This window comes from Taudactylus pleione, unplaced genomic scaffold (genome assembly GCF_031769625.1).
Source record: "Taudactylus pleione unplaced genomic scaffold, aTauple2 ptg000678l, whole genome shotgun sequence".
In the NCBI taxonomy this organism is placed as follows: Eukaryota; Metazoa; Chordata; class Amphibia; order Anura; family Myobatrachidae; genus Taudactylus; species Taudactylus pleione.
In genome coordinates, this window is record NW_028285080.1 from 3,290,438 (window position 1) to 3,311,591 (window position 21,154).

The 21,154-nt window shown below is 42.9% G+C and overlaps 1 protein-coding gene across 1 annotated transcript in view; it reads left to right on the forward strand.

Annotated features, from left to right (window-relative positions):
- COL21A1 (collagen type XXI alpha 1 chain) overlaps window positions 1–21,154 on the forward strand; it is a 344,603-nt gene that overhangs the window by 111,929 nt on the left and 211,520 nt on the right. Inside the window, exon 3 of the mRNA XM_088455921.1 lies at window positions 4,685–5,236. Coding sequence (XP_088312047.1) covers window positions 4,685–5,236 — 552 coding nt within the window. The remainder of the gene's footprint in view (window positions 1–4,684; window positions 5,237–21,154) is intronic.

Genomic DNA, 21,154 nt, shown 5'->3' on the forward strand with positions numbered 1-21,154 from the left:
TGGCCATTACTGAATGGCAATGGGGCGTTCACACATAGAAGACATTTTCCGCGGGTGTGCTATGTGTATGTGCACAGACTTGCATCCTGTTCTGAGCTGTGCGTGTGCAGAGATCCATCAGATTCTGTCAGATCTCCCACATCCAGACTAGAGCTGCTGCAAATACTGGTACGAGTGTTGACAGCTGCTCTCACAAGGGGGCGTGCAGTAAGAAATATACACCCAACTCTGGAATTGCACCGCATTACATGCGATTCAGATCCATTATCATTAGTTTCCCTACAAGTACTGTAATAACTGTCAAAAACTTGCCAGAAGAAAATGTACACGAATACAGGGATCATTGCCGAAGTTTATTTGAATTTGAAATAATTATGTTGCCGACACTTGCTTGTCAGTTACAGTTCATTTTACATGATAGCAAATATCTATGAGACAACAATGTTACTGTCATTGGACCACTGATGTGCTCCTATATTTTTTTTGGGGGGTGGGGGTGTAGGGCAGAGCTGTAACTAGACTTTTTGGTGTCCATTTTTTAAATAGGGACATAAGATAGTGCACCTGAAAAAGGGCCATGGCCTCATGGGGAAGAGCCAGGGAAGGGATAGGGGAGGCCAGGAGATGCTGGGGATAAAAGAAGAGGAAGCTACAAATGAAAATGATAATAAACAGGAACATTAACAGGCCCAAACAGCGCCCAACCATGGCACAGGTCGCACTACCCTATGGGGATGCGTTTAAAATCAGATGGAGGGGATTCCAGAGGTCAGAATACATGCGCCGGAATCCCAACACCTGTCAGAATCCCGGCGCAGGCATACCGTTCGCTTGAATCCCGAAGGTTACTGGGGTTTGGGGGAGGGTTAGCATTAGGGTTAGGCACTAGGGGGAGGGTTAGAGTTAGTCACAAAGTGTCAGTATTCTAACCCTGTCGGGATGCCAGCATCAGGATTCGCTTCTGTGATCACTTCACTTTCTCTTTTGGCCAGCTGCAACACTACTGCATATGTGCTGACATCCAGCGGATTGTAGCCCATAGGCTAATGTAGCATTACCTGCTGAGGCCAAGTTCCAGAATGCTTTGCATTGTGAATCTTGGTTAATCTGAAAGCCTTGCGGCCCCCACTGAAAGCTGTTGGAGCTGCTTCTGATGTTGGAAATGGAGGGACGGCAGCAGATATCGGAGATAGGATGAAGGTTAGACAGAGTTGCCTACCCTCCCGATTTTCGCGGGAGTCTCCCGAATAAAGGTGGGAGCTCCCGCAACCCCGTAAAGTAAGTTGAATCCCCCGCATTCCCTCTGCCCTGTCTAAAAATCCGGACTGCGCATGCGCGAGTCCGGAGGTAAAGGGGGCGGGGCCCAAGCTTAAGACGCAGGGGCGCACTCACCGGGTGCAGGGAGGCAGGAGTGTGGCTGCTGTGAGGTCTCCTGGGCACACCTTCCCCTGCTCACAGACTGCTGCTGGGAGAGACTGATGCTCCCAGCATTCCCTGGCCAGCCTGTGATGACAGAGGACGGAGGGGGGAGGAGCCGACGCCGGAGGACACTGAAAACAGAGGAGCTGCCTGAGCCTGAGACTGTGAGTGTTAGAGCTCACTGCAGCTCCTGCCACATGTATAACTCATGTCAGTGCCGTGGGGGAGGGAGGGAGATCTATTACTGTGTGTTTGTATGTGATGTATGTGTAGTAATGTGATGTACAGTATGTGTGGGTGTAGTAATGTGATGTATGTGTAGTAATGTGATGTACAGTATGTGTGGGTGTAGTAATGTGATGTATGTGTAGTAATGTGATGTATGTGTGTGTAGTAATGTGATGTATGTGTAGTAATGTGATGTATGTGTGTGTAGTAATGTGATGTATGTGTAGTAATGTGATGTATGTGTGTGTAGTAATGTGATGTATGTGTGTAGTAATGTGATGTGTAGTAATGTGATGTGTGTGTGTGTGTGTAGTAATGTGATGTATGTGTAGTAATGTGATGTGTGTGTGTGTAGTAATGTGATGTATGTGTGTGTAGTAATGTGATGTATGTGTAGTAATGTGATGTATGTGTGTGTAGTAATGTGATGTATGTGTAGTAATGTGATGTGTAGTAATGTGATGTGTGTGTAGTGATGTGATGATGTGTAGTAATGTGATGTATGTGTGTGTGTAGTAATGTGATGTATGTGTGTGTGTGTAGTGATGTGATGTATGTGTGTGTAGTAATGTGGTGTATGTGTAGTAATGTGATGTGTGTGTGTGTGTGTACTAATGTGATGTATGTGTGTGTGTGTGTAGTAATGTGATGTATGTGTAGTAATGTGATGTGTGTGTGTGTGTGTAGTAATGTGATGTATGTGTAGTAATGTGATGTGTGTGTGTGTAGTAATGTGATGTATGTGTGTGTAGTAATGTGATGTATGTGTAGTAATGTGATGTATGTGTGTGTAGTAATGTGATGTATGTGTAGTAATGTGATGTGTAGTAATGTGATGTGTGTGTAGTGATGTGATGTATGTGTGTGTAGTAATGTGATGTATGTGTAGTAATGTGATGTATGTGTGTGTGTAGTAATGTGATGTATGTGTGTGTGTGTAGTGATGTGATGTATGTGTGTGTAGTAATGTGATGTATGTGTAGTAATGTGATGTGTGTGTGTGTACTAATGTGATGTATGTGTGTGTGTGTAGTAATGTGATGTATGTGTGTGTGTGTAGTAATGTGATGTATGTGTAGTAATGTGATGTGTGTGTGTGTGTGTAGTAATGTGATGTATGTGTAGTAATGTGATGTGTGTGTGTGTGTGTAGTAATGTGATGTATGTGTGTGTGTGTGTAGTAATGTGATGTATGTGTGTGTGTGTGTGTAGTAATGTGATGTGTGTGTGTGTGTGGGGAGGTGAAATCTTCATATGATGTGTGTGACTGACTGGGTGTCTGTGTGTGAGAGACTGTGTGTGTGAATCTATTCATGGGATGTGCTGAGACTGTCTGTGTGTGACTGTGGGGCCCATTTATTAATGATCGCATTTTGCAATGCGATCAGGGCATGCAGTACCGCCCCTGATCGCATTGCAAAATGCGATCCTATCTGCCGGATGTATTATCCGGGACATGCAGGGAGACGGGCTCCGAAAAGAGCCCGTCCCTGCGATGTCTCCGGAGGGCAGTCGGGGCTTCTGCGCATGCGCAGTCCCGCGGACTGCACATGAGCGGCGCCGATTGCCGGCGGAGGGATCTGGCAGATCCCTCCGCCGGCTGATATGCGGTAAGTGCCCATAGGAAACAGCGGCTAACGCTATCTTCTTTAGATAGCGTTAGCTGCTGGGGCCAATATCGGGAATGCTTCGCATTCCTGATATTGATACATTTGGCAGCATCGCATCCCCCATAGAAACCTATGGGGGAGGCTGCTGCCGGCGGCAATGGAGGGATCGCAGCAGGTATCTCCGATACCTGCTGCGGTCCCTCCTTCATACATTCGGGGGATACTAAGTATTTGAGGTAAGCCCCCGAAAACAGGTGTTTTCGGGGAATTTACCTCGAATGCACTTTGATAAATGGGCCCCTGTGTATGAATCTATTCATAGGATGTGTGTGTGTGTGTGTGTGTGTGTGTGTGTGTGTGAATCTATTCATATAAATGAATGTGTGCGTCTGGGGGGGAATCTATTAATGTCAATATGGAAGGTTAGAGATGTATTAATGTCAGTGGGGGAGCTAGGGCGTCAGCTTATAGGAATATATACGCCCATAGGTGGTGTTAGACATGCCCTTTGGGTGGAGCAGACCACGCCCCCACAACGGCGCGTCGCATTCTGCAGCCATCTACAATCTCCCTCAAAGTAATTTTCAAAAGTAGGCAAGTATGAGGTTAGAGAAATAGGTTAACAGAATAATGAGAAAATGTTTAAAGGCAGAAAGGTACTTTTGACTTTGAGGTTTAGCATCATTAATGTATAATCCTTTAAAGGCACATCATAGTAACTGTTATTCTGGGTATACACACACATCAGTTGATCGGGGAATATATTGTATGCCCTTCAGCAGTGTGTACCAGCGATATGTCATTGAACAACATCATTCACAGACATATCGAGTCAGCTGTGCTGCACAGCCGACGGCAAATATATCTGTCCATTGTGCTGTGTGTCTGGGCAATCAGCCGTCTGTCCGCACACTTGCAGCCGCGGAGAGAGAGTCACATCGCGACCCATGGCCAGAGGGGCCCTGTGGACAGATGGAAGATGATGGTTGTTCAGTGTGTATGAACAACCATCATCTGCAGATTTATCTGCTAGATTTGTACCCAGCTACTCTGTTACTGCTCGATAAGCAACTGTTACTGTTACTGCTGGATAGTGTTTGCTTTCTTTTTTTTGCTTGTGATTACAGGTGTTGATAGAAGTATTTTTATGAGAAATCTTAGGACCAAGGTACATGGGTGTTTTCTCACTGGGTGGTTTTTTTTTTGTTTTACATCATTGCAGTATATTTTACACCATCAATGAGTTCTGAACAAATTGTCTATCTGATATGTGGTTAGGCTTTCAGTGCCTTGTTTAAAGTGACAAAATGTAAATAACTCAATTCATTTGAATTTATGTCAAATAGCTGAGCCAAAAGAAAGCATTGTTGTCAACTTTAAGGACTTACATAATTAATGAAAATATTATTTTTGTTCTATTTCATTAGGTTGCAGAACTGCCCCAACTGATTTGGTTTTTATCCTAGATGGCTCATGGAGTGTGGGTCCTGAAAATTTTGAAATACTTAAAAAATGGGTTGTTAACATTACCAGCAATTTTGAAATTGGACCCAAATTTACTCAAGTTGGAGTGGTTCAGTACAGTGATCATCCTGTTCTTGAAATCCCACTTGGCAGACATGAATCCATTGAAGATCTTATTGGAAGAATGCAAGCTATTGAATATTTAGGTGGGAACACACGGACTGGAAATGCAATTCAATTTGCAGTAGACAAACTGTTTGCTAGGTCTCTACGACCTTTAACCAAAATCGCCATTGTTCTAACTGATGGCAAATCTCAAGATGATGTTAAAGACATAGCGGAGGATGCAAGAAACAACAAAATTAGTCTTTTTGCTATTGGTGTGGGCTCAGAAATTGAAGAAAGTGAACTAAGGGCAATAGCCAATAAGCCATCCTCTACATATGTGTTTTATGTTGAAGACTACATTGCAATATCAAGAATACGTGAAGTCATGAAACAGAAGCTGTGTGAAGGTAATTTGTTTTGTTGACTATAATATAAAAGAATATAATTTTCACTTTACAAATTTATCGATGTTATGGAAAAGCAATCTTTTTAAATATTGTGATTCTAATTATACTTCTAGTAATAAATAGTAAAACAGGACTTCACTTTGCAATTAAAGACATGGTGCAGTGATATTAATGCAGATATGACACAAAAACATTTTAAGTTACAAGTAAACAAAAGCTTTCAACTTTTTATAAAACATACTGCAATATACAAAAGAAAAATTGCATACAGCAGTAAGTGTACAATTAGTTACTTTTTCAAAAACTGAAGAACAAATGTATCAAAAGTTAGACAGATAAAAATAATGTATATATATTTTTTCAAGATTAATTTACTAAAGGTATTTATTAGTTTTGTTTCTATCCTTATCATTACACAAAACAGTTATTCTTCATTCTACCAACTACCACTACCTATTATCAATCATGTAGTGAAAATTTAATGGAGTTACTAATTGTACATATTGTGTGAACAATATAAATACCTAATAATTATCAATAAATACAGAAAACTTTAAGTGGGGGAATTCAATTAGCTCCTATAATTTTTCTGGCAGATAAAATGGGACTTACCATGGCTAATTGAATTCCTCCCTTAGTATGAAATTAATATTGTACATTGGACCAGGATTGTTGAGTCTCAGGGTCAAACCATGTCTACAGTATGCCCGGTATACGTTTAGGAAGCCGGCGGACGGAATGCCGACCGCCGGCTTCCTGACAACTTAATCCCGACAAGGGACGAATGACAGGCGTCTAAATCTAGACGCTTGTCATTTTACCGACGCTGGGAGTCATCCCAATCGAGCTGATGCCGGGCACCGCAGCGGACAGCCGCGGGGGGTAGGGTTAGGTTTAGGGCTCCGGGAGGGACTTAGGGTTAGGAACCCCCCGGGAGGTTAGGGTTAGGCTAGGGGGAGGAAGGGTTAGGCACTCTCGGGGGGAGGTTAGGGTTAGGCACCCCCCCGGGAGACAGGTTTAGGCGGCAGGGAAGGGGGGGTTAGGTTTAGGCACTTAGAGGGGGGATTAGGGTTAGGCACAGAGGGGGGCAGGTTAGGGTTAGGCACCCTAATGGAGGGTTAGAGTTAGGGTGAAAAATAGGTTCGTTTATACTTACCTAGGGACGATCGAGATTTCCTCCTCTGTTGGCCAGCCGCTGTCGGGATTTGAACCGCCGGCCACCGGTCCAGCGCTAATTCATACCGATTCCGTATGCCCAAGTCCTGTCATTATGAGGGGCAAATCTCTACATTTCTTTGTCACAGGATAGTCATGTGCTGATGAGTATGTCTTTTACTCTAAATAAACAATTTTGGATCCTTAGGGGCCTATTTATGTTCATTTATATTTTTGTTCAGAAATATTTAGAAAACTTTGACAACTGAAAGTGGCATTGGTTCCCAGAGGCTTGCGCCTTCCTATGGGAAGGAGGTCCATGTTGCAGAGATAAATCCCTCTGCCCCCACTTCAGCCCTGCATCCCCTGCAGCAGTGTGCATGTGTGAACTTAGGTCATGTATATGCATAACTACTGCCGAGTCCATCCCCGTAGTGTGAAATTAGCAGTGGAATAATCAGTGCTAAATATTACAGAGCTTGCTGTAGCCGTCCTTGCAATGGACAATATTGAATTCCTCTGGTATTTTGTATCCACAACGGCGAGTTGGATACTTAATTATCAGACTGTGATCCATGTACAATTTCTCTATTTGGAGGAAATAAATCTAGATTACAGTTGAAACAAATAATTTGGATGCATGTCACATGGTATTATGTTCTCCATGTACTGAAAATCCACTTATCTTTGACATAAAAAGTTGCTCCTGCTTTGCCTGTTAACATTGTGAAGCAGGAGGCAACTACCGCAATGTTTCAATGTTTACTAAAACTAGCCCCGTCGAAGACAGTGAATGTAAAGTAACCCCCTCGGCGGTGTCAGCAGAGACACTTTGCTAGTCTTGACAGTGCAGACTCTCCCCTGTCACCTCTGGTCTCCTGTCCTGTGCAGCTTCAGTTCAGTAGTGAGATTTTTTTTTATTTTTTACAAACTTTATTAACAACCGGTCAAATGTGACAGGGCCTGCTTCCTGGAAGTTCCTGCTTGTCGTTAGTCATGGTAGTAAATAGATCCCCTTCAGAAGATGTACCCTGATGTCATCAGTTACTGTCCAACGTCATTAGTTACTATCTACGTGGACATAGAAGGGGAATATAAACCTGTGGCAAGCAAAGTGTGCCAACGTGCTCGGAGCATGGCAAGAAAAGTGAGCCCGCAAGGGGACAAATTTCTTCTTTTGGTGTCCTTTAAGGGCATGGAACAGCACTTTCTCCCTCACTCCATGTCAGGTACATCTACTGAATCGGAGCTATACACTACCATCTTCATATGAGCAGAAGCAGATACCAGCAGCTGGAGATGATGAAGCCAATGCTGGAGAACACAGTTCACAGTAAGTGACCTCTCCTTTTAGTAATAACTTAACCTATGGTGCCTACAGCATGGCAGCGCTGATATTCTAGAAATTGCTTTAGGGATTTTCTATTTTTTTTTTCATTTGGCCCCTTTATCTCCCCTCAGTATATGGACCCTCACGTTTAATTTTATATATAAAATTAATTTGCCTGTTTTTTTTGGTTTATTTGTCTATCTGTCTGGTTATGCATTCGGATTCCCCTGCACCGATTGGGATAACCTGGGGAACACTTTACAATGGTACTGGGAACTACTGTAATGTCTAGCTCAGATTGTGGGCATACATATGCCAGGCTGAGAAAACCCAACCAGTTTCATGGGAAGCAAGCTTTATCAAGGGTACTCTAACAACCAGTCTCCAATAAGTTGCAGGTACCTTCAATTCCTCCTGCATCTTGAGAACCTTGATACTGTAGTACTAAAGCCTAAGTGATAAAAACTCCGTAAGTACAGTAAAAGACAGACCATAAAAGGCACAGACTGTAAAATGAAGCTTTATTTGAACTCTTTTGTGTCCACTTCATTAAAACTTTCTCAATAGCAAAGCCCCAAAATGTCCAAAGAAACATAAAAATATAAAAGTGTCCATATATCCTCATCTTAAGCTGTTGTTGTTCTTTCAAAAGGTCAACTGAACCCCACCCCCCAAAAACATATATTTTTCTTTGCTGTATTCTAAACACAGACTGAAAAATATCTTTGTGTCATTGTCATATGCAGCCCTGTTCTCGTGAGTTTATTTAATTTCACAAAATCAATGGAATTGCCTTCTTAAATACCTCTCCAATATCACTGCAGGGGGCACACAGATACATCAGAGATGAATGATGATATGATTGATATCAGAATGTGGTTGATCTTACTTAAAGGCATCTTAAAAGTAAAAACATTTTAGAATATAAGTGATTGTTCCTCCATAATAGCAAAAGGGCCTTCTTCCGACACAGCATTGTAGACAAAAACATTAGGTGCAAATTATATTGAAATGCTATGGCTACGTGTAAGTACCTATTTATTTTGTTTAAATAAGATACAAAAGTACAACTAATAGATGGCTGCATCATGCTTATTATAGAAACCTCTGTGTAACTGTTGACCTTTACTTGATGCATCTGCATTTTGCCTCTGTATTTTTTTTGCCATCTTGAAATTAAAAATAGATTGTATCAATCTTCCATGGTATAAAAAGTGGATGGTGGGGTTGGAGAGCAAAATCACTCCAACCAATATTCCCTGTGAGATTTTCTACAATCAACCCTCTTTTCCAGACAATGACAATTGTAATATTCTAGTAACAAACAAGGGGTTTTATGTATAAAACAATGACAAGCGTGGAGAAGTGGACCAGTGGAGAAGTTACTCATAGCAAGCAATCAGCTCCTACCTATTATTTTCTAGACTGTACTTGATAAATACTACTTCAAAACTGATTGGTTGCGATGGGCAACTTCTCCACTGGTCCACTTCTCCATGCTTTTTACTGCTTGATACATACACCCCATTGTCATTTGGCATGTCCTGGTTAATGATATATTAGTCAAGGTTATTTATTGTAGTGCTGTTACAATGTGAAATGTCACATTAGCTGTATATTTGTGGAAAACTGCTTTAGTATATGTTAACAGCATTATTTTATATGGTAAATTACAAAGATTACATATTTATTATTTACCTACTGAAATCTCCATGTTTTCCAGCTTTATACATCTGTTTTATTGCTGAACAGACATATGTAGGAAGTACTTCGTTTATGGAGTTGAATTTCATTGTTTAAAACATGTCTTTAAACTGTGCAAATTATTATTACACAGAATGACCTTTAACATATTTTTGTTCTTGTTTTATGAAAAATAAAACAGGAGTAACAGGTGCAGTTACCTAATAATAGTTGTACTTGTTTTTGTAAATGTGGTCTGATAATTTTACAGTTATATTCACTGTAGTTTACCATCAGCTGCCCTTTATATTTGTCCTCTATAATGTAGTGCAACTTCTATTTAAGGAAACATAATGAGACACTGTCAAAAGCATTAACACTTGAATTGTTTTCTTTACATATTTATGGACATTGGTCTAATAACATTTGCCATCATATTTTTACAGAGAATATTTTTATTTGAATTGTTAGAACAGTATTTCCTCTACAATATGCCAGAAACGTAAATGAGACATAGGCATTTATTTCATTCCAGATGAATGTGCCAAATATTTCTTTACAAGATTTTTCTTAGAGAAATTCTGAATACATTTGGCAATGCCAATTTTATATATAAAACATTTTTTACATCATTTGTATTTAATATTAAAGTCACATAAGAGGACTGACTTGTATGAGAACTTGGAATTTACTGAATTTTGCCCAGTGACTGCTCAATAGATCAGATATTACAGCAAGAGGACAGTCCAGGCAGGTGAACAGACTGATCAATGTGTTCCTCTAGATATTTGGACTATGAATTGAAGAAATAAGGTCATGCAGTGCATATTTTTTGCATTAATGTGCATATACAGTATTCAGGTGCTTATGGCTGTTCCAGTTTCATGAAGCACAGAGACGATTTATGTGACAATCTATTATTATTATTTACACTAAGGGCCCTCATTTGTTGGTCACCCATTTAATTAATTGGCAAGTTTCCTTTTTCTCCCAAATTAATGCATATTGGAGCCTCATTTACTATATATATAACCCTAAAGTGTGGTGCACCTGTCACTGCCAATATTGCTTTTTACAGCATTCTGTGTTTACTGCTGTAGAGGATGGCATTGAACTGGATGTTACAAACTCACGGGTGGATAGTGGATGCGGAATCGGTATGTAATGCTGGTGGCTGAATAGTCACCGGATCAAATACCAACAGCGGAAGACCGACGGTTCGAAATCCCAATGGGGGGATGGTAAGTACCCTAACCGTCCCCTAACCCTACCCCTCCCGTAATGGTGCATAACCCTAACCTCCCCCCTTAGTGCCTTACCCTAACCTCCCCCGTTGGTACCTAAACCTAACCCCCCCTTCCCGCACCCTAAACCTAACCCTCCCAGGGGAGTGTCCAAGCCTAACCTCCCCCTGGGGGTGCCCAACCCTAACCCCCCCATCACCTATCCTCACCCTAAGCCTTATCCTAAATCCCCCCAGGGATTCCTAAAGCTAACCCCCCTGTGAATTTTGTTGTGAGGTTAATGGTAGGCATTGGGATTTCGATGCCTATCTTTAGTCCCATGACAGGCTTTTAGTGTTGGGATTTTGGCGGCCAGGGTAGCGGCCGCCGTTATGCTGACTACATCCCGTGGATGCTAGCCTGTACTTCGGGACTGGTGAGACCCAATACTGAGGCACGGAGGCTAATATGCCGGCAGTATTCATCAGGGACCCCCACAAGGAGGTTTGGACTTAGCTGCCTCCGACACACAGGTCGCAGCCCTCAGACTTGGTTCCCTAGTACAGGTGCTGTGAGCTCTGGATTGAAGCAGAGTACGATGAAGGCATTCAAACATGGTCAACTAGACAATGCCAGAGATAAGATGTAAACAGGTCACGGAGAATAGCCAAAGTCAATGCCGGATATCAAGCACAATACCAGGGAGGAGACAGATCAGGTCACAAAACCAAAGTCAGGTATGAGCAGTAGGGATCACTAGAAAGCTGGAGTATGGTTTGGGAGCCTATACTCTTGCAAAGGAGAAGCTGCCAGACTTTGTCTTATATAGGGCTACTTGAAATTTGCTACCCACAGTGACATCATTTTTGGCGCCCTTGTGCCTTTAAGTAATTTCTTGAGCGACGCGTGCAGCCCTGTGGGAGCCAAGACCACAAGGAGGAGCTACAGCTGGCAGCATAGAAGGAGCTAGGGACTTCAGCTGCGGGCACTGGGAACTCCTTGCCCACTGCTCAGATGCCGACCAGCAACGCTGGACCTGGTGAGTGAGTTCCGGGATCTGGAGTGCTGTGACACTGGATATGATTAACTCAAAGGCTGGAAGTGCAACAACCTATTGTCAAACCATATGAAAAGTAAAAAGCTTTGTATTTATCTCTATATAATAAAGATATTGTTGGATGTACCATTGACTGCATTTCACCAATAAAAGTACTGTATTGCCAATTTATTGAAAACAAAAATACATTGTAAATATATATAACCTGTATCGTTTACATGGAACATGAGAGTGGTAGGCGGACAAGGCAGAGGTGTTCGTTCTGCTATAGTATGACTACTTGTATAATCTGGTAGCCCAAATCCAAAGTGTCCCTCCAAAATTATGTTTGCATTGACTGGGCTGGTCATCTTATGAAAATAGAACAAGACAAGACGAATGCAGCCCCCTGTAACTTTATCCTAGCCAACTGGATATACAGTGATTGGAGTAGAGATCAGCAACATTTTCAAAACTGCTCAGTGGAACATTTGCCTCATTCCACATTTGGAAATAGAATTTTGTATGTTTCTCTGGTGGAATTTAGCCTTACACATTCCGCATGGCATGCCACCATCAACAACACAAAGCAGTATTCATTTAAACTGCCGCCTCAGCTCCATTTATAAACTAAATTCTGTGATGTGTAGAATGTGGTATTGGCAAATACAGTGCGGAATGCCAAAACAAAAGCAGAATCCAATGATTGTATCTCTGGAACGAAACGTCCCACCATGGAAATTACATTTTGGGAAAATTTCCGCCACAAGTTTGTTCACTTATAAAGTGATGTAATGCGGTATGGACCATGGGACTAACAAGTATTGCCCCTGCCATTGTCATATCTACACGTAATTGCCAGTACCACTATTACAGTAGATACTGTCCAAACGTTTACAATGTCTATAGAATTAGTTATCCTCTGAAAGCATTTGAAGTAACATTTTTGCCTGTTTTTTTATCCCAACACACTGAATCCTGCATCTGTTTGCCATCACACTGAACATTTTGAGATTTACCAGTTTGGTTTAACAGATTGTTTATAAGTGAAGTATTTATTCAATAGTCTAGTGAAACAAAACCTTATTTTTATTATTTTAATCTTAACATCCCAAATTCAATTATTTTTATTTTCAAACATCCCTCTTTAAGATCTCTCTTGGATATATGTTTTAATAGTACTCTTTATTAAAATGGGACCTAACACATTGATATACTAATAATGAACTGTTGCTGCAAAAGTAAATATTGGCCTGCACATTTAACAAAATAAAAGTGAAAATTCAACCCAGGTTATTTATGTTCATATTTATTTCACATTTTATTCCAACGATCATTTAATTACTAGCAGAACACAAGAAGCAATTCTCTTGGCACAAAAATCACAAAACTGAAAAGTTAGGTTGACTAAACAATACTTTTCACTATTGTATGCAGTACATTCCAGACACAGCTTATTCCTTATGGCAAACAGGAAGATCTTAAGTAGTGTCAGATTGCAGGATACCAGGCCAAACAGTAAATAGACTTTAGTTATAAGGTGGAGACAAGGAAAAAAAAGTTGTTTTATGTGGCACACATTTTAAACTGGAAATACACAATAGTACATTCCAGATCAATTCTGTCAATGGTTTTGAGACATTACTATCAAATATTGTACAATGTCTATTAATAAAATAAATGTAAGCAAACTTGTCATGTGGATCTTGTATCAACTTTCATGGTCAAACCTGAAACCAAGCAAAAATTTTTTAAATAAAATAACATAGAAACAGAATTTGAGGGCAGATAAGAACCACTTGGCCCATCTAGTCTTGCCTTTTAAACTGTTTGGTAACCTCAACCCTATGTGATCCTCAGTTCTTTGTAAGGATATTCTTATGCTTATCCCAAGCATGTTTCAATTGCTCTACTGTCTTAGCCTCTATTTCCTCTGATGGGAGGCTCTTCCACTTATCCACTACCATTTCTGTGAAGTCATTTTTCCTCAAAATTCCTTTGAACCTACCTCCATCCAGTTTAAGTGCATGTCCTTGTGTTCTAGTACTTCTCTGTCTACACTCTTGCATATTTTAGTGTCATCTGCTAACTTTCCCTTAAATACCATTTACAAAATGACCAATAGAGATATTAAAAAGCACTGGTCCAATTAAAGATCCCTGGGTTTCTCAGCATTGAGGACACCATTAATCTTGACCAAACTTGCAAGGAACCTCCACCATGCTACACTGTTGCCTGCAGACACTCATTATTGTACCACTCTCCAGCCCTTCGGCGAACAAACTGCAGAAACCAGTGGGACTCATGTACACCCATCTACTGTTCGGAGAAGTCTGTCCAGAAGTGGTCTTCATGGAAGAATTGTGGCCAAAAGCCATACCTTCAGTGTGGAAACAAGACCAAGAGACTCAACTATGCATGGAAACATAGGAACTGGGGTGCATAAAAATGGCAGCAGGTGCCCTGGACTGATGAGTTAACATTTTAAACATTTGGCTGTAACAGAAGGCAGTTTGTTTGTCGAAGGGCTGGAGAGTGGTACAATAATGAATGTCTGCAGGCAACAGTGAAGCATGGTGGAGGTGCCTTGCAAGTTTGGAGCTGGATTTCAGCAAATGGAGTTGGGGATATGGTCAGGATTAATGGTGCCTTCAATGCTGAGAAATACAGGCAGGCAGGGCTGCCATAAGAATTTGTCGGGCCCAGGACTGACAAAATAGGCAGGGCCCGTTTGCCCCCTCCCCCGCTAAGTCTCATGAGCCATGGCTTCCCTTATCGCTAACACATATACAGTATACTGTACACACACTAACATCATACGTGCCAACTCTCCCTCATTGTCAGGGAGACTCAATCTCTCTGACTCCCTGAAGAGTCTAGTAATCTCCCTGATTGCACCTTACCCCCATTATGAAGCTGTTATAACAATAAAAAAACAGAGATGTATATACATTCAAATAGTATACATTCAAATAGTATAATTTCCTGGTATTGGTTATCAGGCACAATGATCCCTATGGCTACATGCATTTCCCGAAAAGTATCAGTGTGTTTTCATCAACAAATAGATCTTACTAACTGCTTTGGGGCTCATTTACATTTGGATGTAAGTCAGTTTTATGACACTCCTCTCAAATGTAGCAGTACACGCCCACTTTACCGCCACCCTCATAGGTGTTACTTTCATTGGCCCTCATTCAGAGCCGTACGCTCTGAGCAGAGCGCACGCTCTGAATGAGGGCCGGGCTCCATTTTCATGGAGCGTCCTCCTGGACGCTCGTGCATTGTGATGGTCGCGATGGTCGAGACCATCACGACCATCGAATTTGCGAGCCGGAGCCTGCGGTTGAGGTTTTCAACCGCAAGCTCCGGAGTGATTTTGGCTCTATCAGAGCCAAAATCACTCCCACTGACATCGCTAGTGATGTCAGTGGGCCGGCTTCTGACGGGAGGCGTTCCCGTGGGAACGCCCCCGTCAGGGAGGCACGCCCCCGGCACGCCCACCAAAGGGGGCGTGCTGTCAATCAACATTGACAGCACGCCCCCTTTGATCGGACACAACGAGCGAAGGACTTTCCTTCGCTCGTCGCGTCTGGCGCATGCGCACGACAGAGCTCCCTCCGTCGTGCACATGCTCAGTCCATAACATCGACCCACTTGCGAGCGGACAGCCGCTCGCGAGTGGGTCTGAATCAGGCCCATAGTCTCCCTGAAATGCTTTTTCAAAAGTAGGCAAGTATGATCTAACATACATACACATATACACATACATACACATATATACACACTAACACATACATACACACACATATACACACACACTAACACATACATACTAGGGGTGAGCGGGTTCGGATTTCTGAAATCCGAACCCCCCCGAGCCCCCCCGATCCGAGTCCGATCCGAGTCAGGCTCGACTTTTCCCGCCTGACTCGGATCTGAAATCGAGGCAAAACGTCATCATCCCGCCTTCCGAGTCTCGCGGGTTTTGGATCCTATATAAGGTACCCGCGTCGGCGCCATTTTCTCACTCGGCTGTGGACAGTGAAGAGGGAGGGTGGGAGTTAGGGCTGTGTAGTGTAGTGTAGTGTAGTGTAGTGTAGTGCTGCTGTTGTCCACTACTTCAAAGTCCATAGGGGCTGGCTGTGTTGTGCTGTGCTGCTGTTGTTAATAGGGGCTGTGTCCACTACTTCAAAGTCCATAGGGGCTGGCTGGACTGTGTTGTGCAGTCAGTTCTCCATAGGGGCTGTGTCCACTCCAAAGTCCTGTGCAGTGTCCCAGTCCTAAAGGAGTGCTGTAGTGTTGTCCAGGGGGTGCTCTGTCCATCAGGGGTGCTCCCCCCAAGTGCTAAAAATATAATATATTTTCTGTGTTTGTGAATTGTGTGCGCAGTAGCCGCACGTGCATCAACAAAGTAGTGCCAAGCGTGCGCCTGTGTCATAAGTAAAGGGCCGGCTGGCTTGACCGTTAAGGGTGCTGTAACCCCCGAAAGTACACTCCAGTCCAAACCAAAAAAAAAATTATTTTCTGTGTTTGTGAATTGTGTGCGCAGTAGCCGCACGTGCATCAACAAAGTAGTGCCAAGCGTGCGCCTGTGTCATAAGTAAAGGGCCGGCTGGCTTGACCGTTAAGGGTGCTGTAACCCCCGAAAGTACACTCCAGTCCAAACCAAAAAAAAAATTATTTTCTGTGTTTGTGAATTGTGTGCGCAGTAGCCGCACGTGCATCAACAAAGTAGTGCCAAGCGTGCGCCTGTGTCATAAGTAAAGGGCCGGCTGGCTTGACCGTTAAGGGTGCTGTAACCCCCGAAAGTACACTCCAGTCAAAACCAAAAAAAAAATTATTTTCTGTGTTTGTGAATTGTGTGCGCAGTAGCCGCACGTGCATCAACAAAGTAGTGCCAAGCGTGCGCCTGTGTCATAAGTAAAGGGCCGGCTGGCTTGACCGTTAAAGGGTGCTGTAACCCCCAAAGTACACTCCAGTCCAAACCAAAAAAAAAATTATTTTCTGTGTTTGTGAATTGTGTGCGCAGTAGCCGCACGTGCATCAACAAAGTAGTGCCAAGCGTGCGCCTGTGTCATAAGTAAAGGGCCGGCTGGCTTGACCGTTAAAGGGTGCTGTAACCCCCGAAAGTACACTCCAGTCCAAACCAAAAAAAAATTATTTTCTGTGTTTGTGAATTGTGTGCGCAGTAGCCGCACGTGCATCAACAAAGTAGTGCCAAGCGTGCACCTGTGTCATAAGTAAAGGGCCGGCTGGCTTGACCGTTAAGGGTGCTGTAACCCCCGAAAGTACACTCCAGTCCAAACCAAAAAAAAAATTATTTTCTGTGTTTGTGAATTGTGTGCGCAGTAGCCGCACGTGCATCAACAAAGTAGTGCCAAGCGTGCGCCTGTGTCATAAGTAAAGGGCCGGCTGGCTTGACCATTAAAGGGTGCTGTAACCCCCAAAGTACACTCCAGTCCAAACCAAAAAAAAAATTATTTTCTGTGTTTGTGAATTGTGTGCGCAGTAGCCGCACGTGCATCAACAAAGTAGTGCCAAGCGTGCACCTGTGTCATAAGTAAAGGGCCGGCTGGCTTGACCGTTAAGGGTGCTGTAACCCCCGAAAGTACACTCCAGTCCAAACCAAAAAAAAAATTATTTTCTGTGTTTGTGAATTGTGTGCGCAGTAGCCGCACGTGCATCAACAAAGTAGTGCCAAGCGTGCGCCTGTGTCATAAGTAAAGGGCCGGCTGGCTTGACCGTTAAAGGGTGCTGTAACCCCCGAAAGTACACTCCAGTCCAAACCAAAAAAAAAATTATTTTCTGTGTTTGTGAATTGTGTGCGCAGTAGCCGCACGTGCATCAACAAAGTAGTGCCAAGCGTGCGCCTGTGTCATAAGTAAAGGGCCGGCTGGCTTGACTGTTAAAGGGTGCTGTAACCCCCAAAGTACACTCCAGTCCAAACCAAAAAAAAAATTATTTTCTGTGTTTGTAAATTGTGTACGCAGTAGCCACACGTGCATCAACAAAGTAGTGCCAAGTGTGCGCCTGTGTCATAAGTAAAGGGCCGGCTGGCTTGACCGTTAAAGGGTTCTGTAACCCCCAAAGTACACTCCAGTCCAAACCAAAAAAAAAATTATTTTCTGTGTTTGTGAATTGTGTGCGCAGTAGCCGCACGTGCATCAACAAAGTAGTGCCAAGCGTGCGCCTGTGTCATAAGTAAAGGGCCGGCTGGCTTGACCATTAAAGGGTTCTGTAACCCCCAAAGTACACTCCAAACCAAAAAAATATATATTTTTTGTGTTTGTGACTTGTGTGCACTGTGGCTGCACGTGCATCAACAAAGGAGCAGCGCCAAGCGATCGCCTGTGTCCCATAAGTAAAGAGCCGGCTGGCTCATTTCTTAAAGGGTGGTGTAACCCACAAAGTGCACTACTCTCCAGCAAAAATAAAAAAATATTTTCTGTGTTTGTGTGCGCTTTAGCCGCACGTATATATATCAATATAACATAAATGGAGGACCAAACTTTCTCCGATAAAAATAAAATAGGGAAAGATCAAGAACCACTTCCTCCTAGTGCTGTTGCTGCTGCTGGGAGTTGTTCATCATCCCAGAGAGGAAGTAGGAACATCACTACTTTTACTAAACAATTGACCCTCCAACAGTCCCTAGCGATGAGGATGAAGTACGACAGCAGTCATCCTGAAGCAAAACGTATAACTGAGGCCTTGACTGCTATGTTGGTGTTAGACGTGCGTCCGGTATCCGCCATTAGTGCAGTGGGATTTAGACAATTGATGGAGGTAGTGTGTCCTCGGTTCCAAATCCCGTCTAGATTCCACCTGCATCCTCAAAGCAGCAGCGACAAGCATGCGTCTGTCTGTTAAAGGGTGGTGACAGCAAAGTGTGCTACACAAACAATTAAAATATTGTTCTTTTTTTTCTGTCTTTGTGAATTGTGTGGGCTGTAGCCGCACCTGCATCCTTAAAGCAGCAGCGACAAGCGTGCGTCTGTCTGTTAAAGGGTGGTGACACCCTCAAAGTGTGCTACACAAACAATTAAAATATTGTTCTTTTTTCTGTCTTTGTGAATTGTGTGGGCTGTAGCCGCACCTGCATCCTTAAAGCAGCAGCGACAAGCGTGCGTCTGTCTGTTAAAGGGTGGTGACACCCTCAAAGTGTGCTACACAAACAATTAAAATATTGTTCTTTTTTTTTTGGTCTTTGTGAAATGTGTGGGCTGTAGCCGCACCTGCATCCTTAAAGCAGCAGCGACAAGCGTGCGTCTGTCTGTTAAAGGGTGGTGACACCCTCAAAGTGTGCTACACAAACAATAAAAATATTCTTCTTCTTTTTTCTGTCTATGTGAATTGTGTGGGCTGTAGCCGCACCTGCATACTTAACGCAGCAGCGACAAGCGTGCGTCTGTCTGTTAAAGGGTGGTGACACCCTCAAAGTGTTCTACACAAACAATTAAAATATTGTTCTTTTTTTTTCGGTCTTTGTGAAATGTGTGGGCTGTAGCCGCACCTGCATCCTTAAAGCAGCAGCGACAAGCGTGCGTCTGTCTGTTAAAGGGTGGTGTAACTCTCAAAGTGCTCCAAAAAATAAAAAACTATTTTTTTAATGTGTTTGTGACTTGTGTGCGATGTAGCCGCACTTGCATCCTCAAAGCAGCAGCGACAAGCGTGCGTCTGTCTGTTAAAGGGTGGTGACACCCTCAAAGTGTGCTACACAAACAATAAAAATATTCTTCTTCTTTTTTCTGTCTTTGTGAATTGTGTGGGCTGTAGCCGCACCTGCATCCTTAAAGCAGCAGCGACAAGCGTGCGTCTGTCTGTTAAAGGGTGGTGACACCCTCAAAGTGTGCTACACAAACAATTAAAATATTGTTCTTTTTTTTTCGGTCTTTGTGAAATGTGTGGGCTGTAGCCGCACCTGCATCCTTAAAGCAGCAGCGACAAGCGTGCGTCTGTCTGTTAAAGGGTGGTGACACCCTCAAAGTGTGCTACACAAACAATAAAAATATTCTTCTTCTTTTTTCTGTCTTTGTGAATTGTGTGGGCTGTAGCCGCACTTGCATCCTCAAAGCAGCAGCGACAAGCGTGCGTCTGTCTGTTAAAGGGTGGTGTAACCCTCAAAGTGTGCTCCACAAACAATAAAAATATTCTTTTTTTTTTTCTGTCTTTGTGAATTGTGTGGGCTGTAGCCGCACTTGAATCCTCAAAGCAGCAGCGACAAGCGTGCGTCTGTCTGTTAAAGGATTACATCGGTGACAGCATCCAAGTAGGCATGTCAGACAGTCCGTACCTGTACTGGCAGGAAAAAGAAGCAATTTGGAGGTCCCTGTACAAACTGGCTCTATTTTACCTGAGTTGCCCCCCCTCCAGTGTGTACTCCGAAAGAGTGTTTAGTGCAGCCGGGAACCTTGTCAGCGAAAGGCGTAGGAGGTTGCTTCCACAAAATGTGGAGAAGATGATGTTCATAAAATGAATGATCAACTCTTCCAGGGAGACCAGCCTCCAGAACGTACAGAGGGACCTGTGGTTCCAGCAGGGACGAATTAATACTCTGTGAGGATGAGGATGTACACACTGAAGAGGGTGAGGAATCGGTGGATGAGGAGGATGAGGATGACATCTTGCCTCCGTAGAGCCAGTTTGTGCAGGGACAGATAAATTGCCAGCTTGTTTTGTGGGGGCCCAAACGAACCAATCATTTCAGCCACAGTTGTGTGGCAGACCCTGGCGCTGAAATGATTGGTTTGTTAAAGTGTGCATGTCCTGTTTATACAACATAAGGGTGGGTGGGAGGGCCCAAGGACAATTCCATCTTGCACCTCTTTTTTTTCTTTGCATTATGTACAGTTTGGGGCCTAGTTTTTCAATGCCATCCTGTCTGCCACTGCAGTTTCACGCCTAGATGGGTCACGTGTTTGTGCCGCCCACTCGTGTCGCTTAGCATAGTCATCCAGCTACCTCGGTGCAACCTTTTGGACATAAAAACACTATTGTGAGGTGTGAGGTATTCAGAATAGACTGGAAATGAGTGGAAATTAAGGTTATTGAGGTTAATAATAGCATAGGAGCAGAAAAACCTACAAATTCTGTGATTTTAGCTGTTTTTTTATGCTTTTTTTCAAAACAATACAGATCCAAAACACAAAACCCAGAACCCAAAACACGGAAGGGTGGTTTTGGCAAAACCAATCCAGATCCAAAAAACGAAGAAAGATCCAGATCCAAAACCAAAACACAAAACACGAAAAGTGGCCGGTGCACACCCCTAATACATACACATATATATACACACAAACACATACATACACATATATACACACTAACACATACATACACACACACATATACACACACACTAACACATACATACACATATATATACACACAAACACATACATACACATATACACTCTAACACATACATGCAAATATATACACACTAACATATACATACGCAAATATACACACTAGCACATACATACACA